The 13,215-nt window shown below is 46.2% G+C and overlaps 1 protein-coding gene across 3 annotated transcripts in view; it reads right to left on the bottom strand.

Moving 5' to 3' along the window:
- kat6a (K(lysine) acetyltransferase 6A) overlaps positions 1 to 13,215 on the bottom strand; it is a 33,543-nt gene that overhangs the window by 6,547 nt on the left and 13,781 nt on the right. For all 3 annotated transcript variants that reach the window (XM_071898750.2, XM_078285079.1, XM_078285078.1), the window contains exons 4-15: positions 12,533 to 12,648; positions 11,378 to 11,459; positions 10,915 to 11,029; positions 9,877 to 10,193; positions 8,615 to 8,727; positions 7,493 to 7,608; positions 6,551 to 6,692; positions 5,076 to 5,237; positions 3,222 to 3,315; positions 2,665 to 2,896; positions 998 to 1,199; positions 84 to 761 (exon numbers count right to left, since the gene is read on the bottom strand). In XM_071898750.2, coding sequence (XP_071754851.2) covers positions 84 to 761; positions 998 to 1,199; positions 2,665 to 2,896; positions 3,222 to 3,315; positions 5,076 to 5,237; positions 6,551 to 6,692; positions 7,493 to 7,608; positions 8,615 to 8,727; positions 9,877 to 10,193; positions 10,915 to 11,029; positions 11,378 to 11,459; positions 12,533 to 12,648 — 2,369 coding nt within the window. The remainder of the gene's footprint in view (positions 1 to 83; positions 762 to 997; positions 1,200 to 2,664; positions 2,897 to 3,221; positions 3,316 to 5,075; positions 5,238 to 6,550; positions 6,693 to 7,492; positions 7,609 to 8,614; positions 8,728 to 9,876; positions 10,194 to 10,914; positions 11,030 to 11,377; positions 11,460 to 12,532; positions 12,649 to 13,215) is intronic.

The raw sequence follows: 13,215 nt of genomic DNA, 5'->3' as shown, positions 1-13,215 counted from the left end.
AACAACAAGAGAATTACTGCAAAGTGTATCTAACCCTTATATTATTTGAATCTCAGTCAATCTGAACACTGTCAGTTTCTCACCTTGCATTTGAGCCCCATGGCGGGCTTGGTGAGGATGGGTGGGGAGCACGCCCTCCTCTCCTCATCGTCATCGTCATCATCGTCGTCCTCTTCTTCGCTGCTTTCACTGAAGCAGCTCTTCCTGACGAGTGGAGGCTCAGTCAGCCTGGGACCCAGGGGCAGCTGTGGCAGCCCCTCCCCAGGACCTTCCCTCAGCCTGGGCTTAGGCCCTCTCTTTTTCCTGGGGGGGCGCCCTCTGCGTGGGGGTGTTATGGAAGGGTGCCTGGCCATGTCCAGTGGGTGGAGGGCTGTGGGCTCAGCTTGTCTGTCCAGGGAGAAAAGGGAAGGGGGGCTGCTGGCAGAGCCTGTGGTTTTCCCTCCCTCTGCCCTGTCCTCATCCTCGTCCTCCTCCTCTGCTAGGCGGATCTTAGGTGGCCGTCCCACACGCGGGCTGTCCTTCACCTTGCCCCAAGGCCAGTTTTTGGGCGGACGCCCCCGTGGCCTGCGCTCTCCGTTGGTCGGGGGAGGGGGGCGGGGTTCTGGCACAGGTGGCGGGCAGCGGACGGGAGAGGAGGTTGGAGAGCTTTGGCTAATGGGAAACCCCGGGAAGCACTTTCTCTCCTCCTCTTCCTCTTCCTCCCTCTCCCTCCCTTGGCGCATATGCCAGGAGAGTGGCGAGACCTTGTGACTTGGTTTGATCTATTTTTCAAATAAAGGAAAATAAAATCAATAATTAATCTAGAAGAATGTAGGCCCAGTCTGAGATCAATCCAAACTGCACGGTGTCAACATTAAAACTAATGCAAAATCTTCCGAGTGCTGACATGGAAACCAATGATACCATTTTCAATTTCTAGATGGCAAACTCAAAAAAATAAACAAAAAAAAAAAGTCACCACCTGCAAACAGATATTCAAATGACAACGTTCATTTACCTCCTTGCGGTTGTCTTCCTCTGGCTCTTCATCATCATCGTCGTCGTCGTCATCATCTCCTTCGGCGTCGGACACCACGGTGTTGGTGACAATGACAGGAGTCCAGCGGAGACACTCGGGGTCGACCTCCAGCTGCCGGGGCCGGGCGTGGAGACGAGACATGTGGTTGGTCACCAGCTTCTCCTTCCGCACCAGCACCAGCCTGACCAAACCACAGCCAACAGAAACAGAGCATTAAGACTGTGTGTGTCTACATGCACAAGTGTAGATAAATATGCCCCTGTATGTCAGCACGATGTGTGTATGTGTGCGCCCGCATGTATAAATGTGCAGCACTAGTGATACTGATAACGTCCATGTAAAGGTTGTGTGTATCTATGTGTATGGCTATACGCATGCATGTAAATGACTGTGTACATGTATGTCAGCTTGATTACGGTTATGTCCATAACAGCCGGTGTCAATTTGTGTATGTGTGTACCTACATGAGAACACCTCTATGAGCAAGTCCATACAAAGGTTTGTCTGTGTGTGTGAGTTATAGTGCAGGGGTGCAGAGTGTGACCATTTGGTCACATTTTGCAACTCCTTTTTCCAGTAATGCCAGTGAATTTTGTCTTTAATCACACCAGAGGTCAGTGCTGCCAGACAACGACAGTACATTACTCATTAATGTAAAACAGCTAATTAAAACAGCTCAAATTTACAGCTGGCCCATTGCCTACGGTTGCTTCCCTACCACTCCTACTGTTGCAGAGATTTGGCCTACCATTATCTAGTGTCAGTTGGTTGGTTGTATGTGAAACAGATCTTTCAGGTCTTTCAGGCAGACCAACTCTTTTGCTTAGGTTGTCCAGTTACTATTGGCTCAAAACAAACGAGAATTCACTTGTTGTTTAGAGATAGTTTCAACTCCTCAGCACTGACCAATGGCAAACCTGAATCCTCAGCACTGACCAATGGCAAACCTGAATCTGGTACAGAGAGGATGTGAACAGAGCTACATTATAAAGCCTACTTATTACCTTTAAATATTTAATTACTGTGTAGAAAGCAGGCTCTGGACCAAAATATTGATGCCACCAACTAAAAATGTTAGGGGCACTAACAATCTGGAGCCATGTCATATGTCCATATAAAGGCTTGTCAGTAAAGCAGTAACCTGGCTATTGGACATACTCTGGTTATTTTGGGTTAATCTGTTGACATGAACCTTTGATACCCTGCGACTGAGTATCCCTGTTTCCATGAATAAACCAATTAACAGAATACTCCTGTCCCGCCACCCGCTGCCCCTCTCTCTTTTACTGAACGATAGTAGGTCAAACAGGGGAAAGGAATGATGATCCCAATAGTAATAGTAAGTACTGCTCACCAACATGTTTTTGTTGACATCAAAATGTACCCATAATGCTGTGCAAGTCTGGCTTTGCATGGTGAAAACCAAAAGTGAAAGGAGTAAGACGTTTCCATGCCACAGTAACCCTTTTAATATGGGATTAAGCCTGGCATGTTAACCAGGTTATTAACATTTAGAGTATGAGCTTACGATGCCTCAACCTGAAACCAGGTTAATCGAGTAACTGGGTTAAGAACAGAATTCTCCATGCATGTAAACGTAGTCACTGCGTGTTTGTTTCTGTGTGTGTCACTGTTTCGTCTCTGACCTGTCTCCTCGCTGCTCCAGCATGTTGAGGTGGTGCAGGGTGGCGGTGATGTCCTGCGGGCAGATCCCCGTCAGCTTGCTGAGGTGTCGGATGGTGAGCTGCCGGTCGCGGACCTCGTGGAGACACTCCAGCACCACGCTGCGCCAGTAGGCCATGTAGGACAGCCGGCCCAGGTCCGACAGCGGCTTCTCCGGAGAGCCCGGCTGGCCCTCGCGTTTCGACAACAGGTAGCCTGCGGGGAGGGAGGAATAAACCGAGGACTTAGAGACACTGAGCAAGATGCTGCAGTTGTATACCACATTGATTTTTTTTAATTCACCTAATTTATTCATTCAGAAATCAAGCCAGGCATAAAGAAAATCCAATACAGGCAGGTTTCAATCCAAAGGCCATGTGTACTTTGATTCCCGCTATCGAGTAGCAATTCCAATGGCACTGATTCAAACTCTACAACAGCACAACACTACAACAGAATTAAAGAGGCTTGGCTATAGTAGTGTGTGTGTGTCTTATGTGTGGGGTGTGTTTAGTGCTTTGCGTAAGGCGGAAGCCCTTACTGAAGTCGATGAGGAAACGTCCATAGCCCTTGCGCTGGTACTGTGGAAGAATCATGATGCACGACACATTGTATTTCTGTTGACAGTGCTTCTCCTGGAGAGGGGGAAAGAGACACAGACACACACACATTCCAACATTAGAAAAAGTGCATGGAGCCATACTGTAGAGCAGGCCGGTGCGTGTGTAGAGGAGGGTGTTGATGGTGGTGTGTCCCTTCGCTAACTGCTGTGCTTTGGCAGCGAGGCTGCATGTTAATGGGCGCACCTGCATCTGCAAACTACACAGAGGTGCGAGGGGGGCGTCACAGCACCCAGCTTTTATCTGGGAAGCGAAAACAAGCATTTGTGTGTTTGCAGGCTGATGCTGAAGCACTGCCATTTCATTTAATTGGAACACATTTTCCTCTCCACATTTGTTGCGACAGTTGTTCTAGTAAGAGCTGGTCTAATACACGGAGCTTATACAGGGAGATTCCAGCTGGAGTCACAGAAACCAACACTGAGCGAGACTGCTATGCCCAAATACAACCACTGTCAACCTTTTCCGTGGCACGGCACACATAAAATATGTGACACAACATTTTAATGAATGTAGTTACTGCAGTTAAAGTCTAGTATGATAATATAGAAGGAAAGAAACAGTGGCCACAGTGGACAATACATTCCAAAGCTTATCAAACCGTTTTACCTGCCAAAACGTTTCTTCAAATAGAAAAGGGAGACCAAATGATAGCTAATAACTGGCATGGAAGAGTAACCACCACTGACCAAAGATTTATCAGCATTTGGTTGGTGGCTGGTGGAAATTTCCTACCCTGACATAGAGAAATAGATGACTGGTTGGCCAGGCAGTAAAATGCCTTTACTATGAGGGTGAAAAAGTGTGGCCATAGGCTGCTTAGTTAGCAGTTAGCACTTGGTTAGTGCGTCATTTTTTGGCATTGGTTTTCACACCTGAGCTCTCTCCATAGCACGGTGGTGTTGAACCACGGCCTGCTGACAATCACCCTACAGTTTTCTGGAGCTGTGCTGATAATGTGTGAACAGCACTTCCAGGCTGCAACACACAGTGGAAATAAGCCAACACTAACATGTGAAGAAAGTAGGCCTGCTACGCACTGGAACGGACTATCTCCTGTTGAAGTAGCATGAAGAATGAAGCAATAGGAACAACTACTAGCTGACAGGGTTCCTACACCTTTTCCATTTGGAAATGGGTAAAAACATTTTGGCCAGTGTCGAGTATGATAAAAGCTGAGTGGCTGGGCAATAGGACTGCCATTTAGGTAATATCACTCTACAGCTAAAGATTATTCTTCACAACAACAAATAAACAAAGCATAGGAACTGACAGTAGCTGTTCAACTACATAAAATGCATCATAGTTATAGGTTTATAAGGACTTAGCATTTTTTTCCATGCCTTCAGGTTTTCCAGACTCGCGTTCAAACCCTAACAAGTGTGAGGAGGGCCTAAGCCTTAAGTCCGGTAGCGTCTTGGTTAAACTCCCAATTCATGCACACTCGGTGACATTATTGGCATTGTCATTTTGATCAGTGTTTGTTTTTTGTTCGTGGGGTACAAGACAGCATGGGTATTGGAATGAAATACCCATGACAATTTCCCTGCTGTCCCATCTCTTAGTGTACACACTGCACAGACAAATGGGTCATATCTGGGTCCCAAGTGGCCACACCTGATCACTGGCTCTGGGATGTATCCCTTGAAGATTAAGGTTATAGAGTAGTGGAGTACACTTGGGAGGATTTCGGGATGGTACAACATCCAGTTTGCCCTGAGAGGCGATGGCCGAGGGGACTGAGACAGAGTAAAGGGGATGTGGTCGGGATGTACCTTGGAGAAGTAGCCGACGAGGTGGCAGCCTTTGTTGTCGTTCTGGGTCAGGACGTAGAAGAGGAAGGGCTCCACGTCGTAGTACAGGGTCTTGTGGTCCAGGAACAGCTTGGCCAGCAGACACAGGTTCTGACAGTAGATTGTGCTCACGTTCCCATCGACCTGCAGGTAAAAAACACACACACGACATCAGTAGACCACAAAGGTGGGAAAGCACCGCTCAGTCCCACAACACTACTTTCTACAAACACATTTTTAAACTGCTGCTAGAGAGCCATGGAACAAAGTGAAGGCGAAGGGAAGGAGAGACTCTAGTGTCAGACAATGATCTCAGCTCAGTCTCTGGAGACCCTGACAGATAGAGAGGGAGGAAGAGAGAAACAGAGAGCTGTAAAGGGAGAGAAAGGGGGAGTGGAGGAGGGGGGGCAGGTTGGCAGCTGGCCAGTCATCTCTGCTCTCCTCCTGTGCCAGTTCCACTGCTGAGTGAGGATGGACTGCAGAGCCAGAAAACGGGAGCTGCAGCAGCCATGGCCTGCAGACACCGATCCACTTGATCACACTGGGCGCAACACTACAAGCTCCAGAGGTGCTGCTTAGCTGTAAGCTGTCAGTCGTGTCGTTTTCAAATGACACTAATGTTTTCCCTCAATGCAATAAACAAAAAAAAACAAAAAAAAGAAACACTAGTGGCTAAGCCTGCACAGTATTTTAACCCCCCTACACCACAAGTATGGTGATATCACACCCTAACCATAGTACTGAAAGTATTCTAAGTACCAAAAATAAAGGCCCATATGTTGCAAGGGCTTATGCTGGTGGAAGGAAAGGTACAACATTCACATTTTAAGAGAATATAGTAACAAAAGAACCTAGTTTTAGGGTTGGTTGGCTTGGCAGTTTGAGCCATCAGCCTTCCTCTGTACTGAGGACTACTCCAACTTTTGAATGTTAATCAACAAGTTTTTTTGTTCTGTTCTGGGTAAAACCGGTATATTTACATATTTATTTTAGAATTAATTAATTGAAGAACACTAGACTGGGTATTGATGGGAAGTCCTTAACCTGAAATGGATCCGATTCCACATTTTACACCCTGACAAGAATAAAATCCTGGGGCAGATACTGAATGCTGATCAAATTTACATCTGGTGTAGTATCAAAGGGTTAATTTGGCTATATAATGACAATACTGGTACGGGAGCTTTGTGCGTAGTGTGTGGTGGCAACCGGGGCTAGGGTTAGAACACTGGGTGTAATTACAAGGTGGGGAGAAGAGGAACATTGTCAAACAGCAGAGACACCTTTAGTAGAGGATGTGGCTGCAGCGGCCCTGTGGTTTGCAGGTTAGGCAGTGGCCTCTCCCGTCTCTCTCTGTCTGTCTCATCCTCCCTGACTCACACAATTTCATCTCTCTACTTCCCCTCTTTCAAACCCCACCACCGCCACTCTAGACATCTTTCCATCCCGTCCCTCACCTCAAACACGGAGACGTCGTCCTTCCTGTAGATCTCGTTGGCGGGCGGGTGGAACCAGCTGCACTTCCTCATGTGCTGGTAGAGGATGCTGCGACTCTTCATGTAGCGCAGGCAGAACTCGCACAGGTAGAGCTTGGGTAGTCTGGGAGGGAGAGAGGAGGGGCAACAAGACAGGAGGATAAAGGGAGAGATGGAAGAGCAGGGTGACAAAGGGAGTATAAAAAAAGTCAAATAACCTGTTTTTACTGAGCTGCCTTAATCGACTATAGAATGACTATGAGTAAATGACTGGGAGCGACTGGTAAATATTAGGGTTAAACCAATATGGATTTCTGAAGATGCAGATATTTTTGGAGGGAAGCTGCCAATAGCCAATGTCTTGTGCCAATATTCAATATTTTTAAAACTGGTATTCAATGCTTCCCCAGAAATTTTTGTATTATTGTCTGGGTGAACGAGCATCTGAATCATTATTTAGATCTGTCCACTGAAACCATTACTAAGGAGATACTTGGTGGGTTAGCAGCTGCTTAAGGCAGGGTGAGGCAGGTTTCACTGCAGATTTTACAGACTGACACCCTGAAGCTGTTCAATAAAACACTCCCACACCACACTGGAGTGATTTGTCTGGTCAACCATCTGATATAGTAATAACAACGTATTCACTAGCTGAGGTGGACGATATCCGAGTTACCTAATATTGGCAAAGTGATTCAACGGTCTAACCACAGCAAATACAATTAATCTGTTAATAAATATGTAATGCAAATATGTACAGCAAGTGCATTCGTTTAGAATAGCGAGCCTACATTTGAGGCAGAGGTATCCAGTTACGCTGCTTGCTAAATGAAAGGGTGGTGTCATTTCCCAGCCGGCTAGCTGGAGTAAGTGCCAAGTGCATTACACTGTTGTGTTTAAAGGCATGACGGTGTGTTGGCTTACCTGCTGTACTCCTGCGGGTATGGAGATGAATACCAAGTCTGGATCTCAAACTTGCCGAACTCGATGACAGACGGACAGCGCATCTGAGGGTCCGGTGGGCCGGTCACCCCGACTTTCTGTAAAGACGCACGGCAAAGACAGAGGGAGAGAGAGAGAGAGAGAGAGAGAAAGAAAGAGAGAGGGAGCGAGAGAGAGAGGGGTCAAGTCCAGGTTTACTACAGGGGGGATTAGTAGAGCATGGGGCAGGCAGACAGATTACACACCAGGGATTACTGGACAAGGACCATACACACACTCCAGCATGGCAAGTGGAGAGGATGCTGGACGTGCACGAACACACACACACACACACACACACACACACACACACACACACACACACATACCAGGGTAATACAGGTAAACCAGTGGAACCAACACACGCGCGCGCACACACACACACGTGCGACTCCCAAAGGCGTGCTAGCTGGATTATTATTAGCTGCGTGCTCAGTGGTGAGGGGAAACTAAGCATCTGCTAGCAGCCTGTCTGTTGACCGAACACACACCGACACCACATGCTAGTAAAACAATATGCTTTGGCTCTCGCACACACAAATTCTCTCTCTCATTTGCTCTCAATCATCGCGGCAAAAAGACACACAGATACAGACAAAAGCATCAAAGCCCTCCTCCGGTGACCTCATCGCCCACTTCAAATGTTTTCAAGGGTTCCTGAAAACACTCATCTCAAAAAACGATGACGTGCGATCATCTCCGACAGCCACAAATCCCTATCAAACTGTAGTTCTGGGTAATTCAGCGAGAGCATGGCTGTGATTCAACTGCCAGGATATAGCTGGCACTCTCGCTCTGCCCTTTAAACCAATCCCTTGCTCAAAAGCAGCGTTTGAAAAAATCTAACGAGCAAAAAATAGTGTTCAAACAACCGCAAATGAATAGTCTGAAAGTCCTTGTGACTGATAGATCACAGTAGAATCCGTTTTAAATAGAGAGAGTGTTGTGCCGGTTCATCCCTGTGGACTTAGGGTTAAACAATTGTGTGAGATCACTGGAGGTAGGCTTTAGGCGTGAAATATTCTAAGTCTCTGTGTGTGTGTGTGTGTGTGTGTGTGTGTGTACCTGTAGTGCCAGCTCCTGGATGTGTCTGAACAGTTCAATGTCTTTCTCCGTCAGGTTCTCGTGGCCCGGCAGTTTGTCGTCGTCGTCGCGCCAGTCGCTGCCCTCCTGATTGTCTGGGGATGGAAACACAACGACGGTGTTAACTTGGACTAGGGAGAGGCTTGCTAGACGGGACGCCAAGATGTCTGCCCACTGATTTTATTGCCATGGCAACCAGTCAGTGAGCGGTGAGACACTTCACTCCCTATACATGGGTAAATGTTTTCTTAAAATAAGCCCTAATCATATGATGGTAGAAATCACCAGTGTCAAGCAGGTGAAGTTTTGCCCATTTACAAGAGTGTCTGCATGTCTCCAATGTGGAGAGCCTTTTAAGCAGGGTTTGACAATAAGGAGGGCCAGTAAGATGCTGAGATGGGCCAGTTGATTGGCCAGTAACTGGCCTAACTGGGCCAGTGCCCGAAAAAAAAGTCTCTGGCCTAATTATTTCTCACCTGGTGATAAGCCTGTTATCTTTGCCTCTCTGCTCTGCCACTAGCCCACCCTCCAATGTGTTGTGCTGTTAAGAGTGCTGTGTGGAGCAAAATGTAAAAGGCTGTTTCTTTCAACGCAAGTCTGCTTGGGTTAAACATGATAAATCAGTCCCACACCGTTTGTGCCATTGGTCAGTGATTTCTGAATGAGGTGTATTGGGCTGGCTCATTTCTAAAGGCGCAAACAATACTGCAAACACACAGTCCATGACAACAGCTGGCAGCACCAAGCCTGTATGTTGGCAAAGCGGCTAGCTGACTACCGCTCATCAGGTCTGATTACTGTATTGGCAAAACAGGTGCATGGAGATATTTACCAGCCTCATGAGGTTGCCCTCTGGTTTTGTTTTGTTTTGTTCCACATTACTGCTGGTTACATTTTCAAAAAGCCCCTAACAGAGGTATTACACTGAGGGCCAATTTATATTTTGGAATTTTTAAAAGTTGTTAAAAATCATTCATTTTCAATTCATTCACAGTCAATGAATTACTTTACTTTTTAGTCATTTTACTACTGTATAAAAACAGTCAATTTCACACATTTTATAGTGATGAATTACTTAAATTTATGGAAAAGCTGGGTATTTTCACTTTGCCTGCTGGGCACAAGGAGATCTGTGACCTGCTGGCCTGTCTAGCCAAGTGGAAAAAGTTCTTAACATCGAATCCTGCTTTGAGCACAGCTGTTATCTATGGCATGTGTGTGTACAAGTAGGAACCCCCCCCTACCTGTCCTGTCGTCTCCGTCACCCTTGCGATTGGCTTTCTTACGGATGCGGCACTGCTGTGAGTAGTCCACCACCTCCTGGCGCGCCTTGCGGCCCTCGGGCGACGGCGTGAAGAACTTGGTGAGCGCGTCGATCAGGCCCTTGGTCTTCTTGTTGAAGCGCAGGCCGCTCTGCGTCGGGTCGTCGTCCTCCCGCAGCGAGAACAGCAGCCGGTCGTCGCCGGGGTAACCCTCGCAGGACGAGCTGGAGGAGGAGTTGGGGGAGGCGGAGCGCTTCCGCCGACCGCGCCCGCCCAGCTTCTTGAAGGGCCGGCCCGGCCTGTAGGGGGAGGGAGGAGATTGGTTGAGACGGGGAAATACAGCTGAGTGGGTCCAGAGACGGTGTAGAGGTTAAGACCCCTGCCTCTGGGAACACACGTACACCTGCTGGACTAGGACTGAATCCCCACGAAACCTTCTATCCTGTGTTTCTTCTACTGCTGCTCTGTTTCCCTACTGACTCAATACATAAATAAATAAAATGACATGAATATATTTTTAAAAGCAATAAAGCAAAACAAAACAACTAAGAGTGGATTGTCTACTGTGGCTGCAATAGTATATCTACACCACAAGCACTGAGTGACAGAAGTCCAGTAATTTTCTATGAGGACTACAGTTTGTCACTATCAGCAAACAGTACTATGGCAATGTGATTGCAGGTGGTCTGAACAAACTGTAATAGCATCCATTCATGCGATGTCTTAACCCATCCATGTTTTATATGGGGGGATGTGATCAGGAAAGCAAAAAGCAGGAGAAGGGTAAACACTCATTGAAAGTGAAACAGAGATGTTTATCCCCCAAAAATCCTGAAAATCAGAAACCAGTGAATTTCACTGATCTAAAAATTGCTTTACTCTCACTATGGAGTGTAAGCCTTGTAGCCGAAGCTGTTGGCTTGTTTGCGCTCTAGTGAAGCTGATGCATGGCGCCTTGCTGCGACTCTCCGCTGGGCTGACAGTGAAGGAAGACGCCATTAGCTGGAGGCTTTTCTTTACCTGTTCTTGGGCCGTCCCAGCGGTGCGTTGTAGCGTCGTTTGATTTGTGCTGCCTTTTCATGTAAGAGCTTCTTTCCCTTTTTCCTGGGCTGGCAGATCTGACAGATCCACATGCCTGGGAGAGAAAGTGAAAACACACAGGTCCACACACACAGACAGACACAAAAGTGGATTAGACAAGACAGGCTCCAGTGCATCTACTGACATGCACTGGGAGGTAGCTAGCACCATTAGCAGTTAATGGTTAGGCATTAGGTGCTTCATTAGAGTTGGTGGGGGAAAGACACCAGAGACATTTTTGTCATTTGCTCAAATATCAGTATGGCTATAATGGTCCTATAGAATAGTTATGTATGAATTTAGCAGGATGAGGTAGACCAGATCCTAGCTGAATTCATGGATGGCTGTACATGCACTATGAAGAGATAAGCATTGGGTTAAAGGAGCAGTCCCGTTTGTTTACCTTTTGGCATCCGCGTGAGTGGAGGGTCACAGCACTCCATGTGGAAACCCCGGTCACAGGAGTCACAAAACAACATGTTCTCCTGTATAGGACCAAAATATACACATATTGATGATGATTATCAAAGGCTTTAGATGCGTTTTAGACATGGTGATACAATTTAGTTGTAAAGCCTGGGAAAAACATCAACATACTTTGTATTAGGATTATACTGATACATCGGGCCAATATTGGCCTTTTATTATATATCAGATGTCGGCCAATCTGTGTTGTCCACCTCCAATATGATGGATATGATGCAGTTTAATTTATTACATATTCATTGTATAATTGATCAACACACTGGTTGTCTATGGGAACCTCTTGACCTGAATTGATTTTAATGTGACATTTTGATCCAATTTCACACAAGTATGCATTAATTTATTATGATTATTATTATGGATTTCAATTGAGTTTTAGCGTCCAAATACGGTTTCTGAGGCTTTTCCACAACTGTTAGAAATACAATTCTGGGGGAAAAGCTGAATACTTGCAGTTTTTTGGCATGGGAATGGTCAAATTTAAAGATATTGAATTGCAGCCCAAAATCGTATTTCAGTGGCTTCAATCCCAAACTACCAGCATCGGCCATCAAAAGCCCATACTGGTCGAACCCTACTTTGTATGTATGACACTGAAGTTTGTTCAGGAGTGTGGTCATGTCTTTCAAATCAGCAGCATGATGTATACAACTAGAATGTCTGGCATCTGGAGTGTGTGACATCAAATATCAGAATATGCAGTTAATTTTTCATGTGCTGTCTTTCTAAGACTATGTAAATTTGCCAATAAAAACCTCTGTGATTGATCTGAAGTATTAATTTGTTTCCATTTTATTCGTTTTCTCATATGTATTTTACTGGTGCCTGCATTTGTGTTGTGTGTAGTGCATGTTGTCTCACAGTGACAACTCAGTACAAACATTTGAATACTAATGATTCCTCACTTGAAAAGTCAGAGAGAAGAGTGAAAGCACATGCTGAGGCTTACAAAAATAGCTCAATCCCAGGACCACAGATAAGGATAAGTCTATCACCGTCTCTGTCTGGTCCTTAAGCAGAGAAGAGAGCGTTCACAGGCAACGCCGGGCTGCCAGTTTGTTCATCCACTCACCGCATTCTTGCCTTGATCCTGACAGCTGCTGCAGGTCTTGCATTCGATGCACTGCCACCACAGCGCCTTCACTCGCACCGTGAGCTCCGGGGAGAACTTGAGACAGGACGGGTGGCCTGCAGGTAGGTAGACAGACACACACACACGTCAAACTCGCACACTTTTTTTCCCGCTACTGACTGACAGCCATGACCCACTTGCATCACTGCAGAAAGAGGAAAGAAAGCTCCTTTTGGAATTGAAAGCCCCTTTTGGAATTGAAAGCCCTCCCTGGATCAAACCTGACTGCAAAGAGAGTGTTCAAACCTAAACGACAATCTGTCTGAATGGCGCTTTTGGTCTGTTTGAAGAGCAGCAAACAAGATGGCCTTGTCTGGGACAAAAATCCACTGAGGGAAGCAGAGGAAGGCAGTCTCTCCTCTGTATTCATTCAGTGGTGGTTGGCCGCAGCAAGAATACTACAACTCCCGTTAGAGAAAATAAGATTGTAAAAGAAAACTATAATTTAGCCCCATTTTTTTTTCCCAAAACACAAACCAATAAAAGGGTCTGTGTTTACAATTAGTGTTTCCATCACAGTGAAGTATCCAAACTAAAACAATTTTAGCATGGCAACCTGTGCTAGAGCCAAACCTGGGACCAAAACATGGATGGAAAATAACCAAAATACACTAGGGTACTTC

This window comes from Centroberyx gerrardi, chromosome 8, assembly GCF_048128805.1.
Source record: "Centroberyx gerrardi isolate f3 chromosome 8, fCenGer3.hap1.cur.20231027, whole genome shotgun sequence".
In the NCBI taxonomy this organism is placed as follows: Eukaryota; Metazoa; Chordata; class Actinopteri; order Beryciformes; family Berycidae; genus Centroberyx; species Centroberyx gerrardi.
This window is presented reverse-complemented; position numbering and strand designations above follow the sequence as displayed.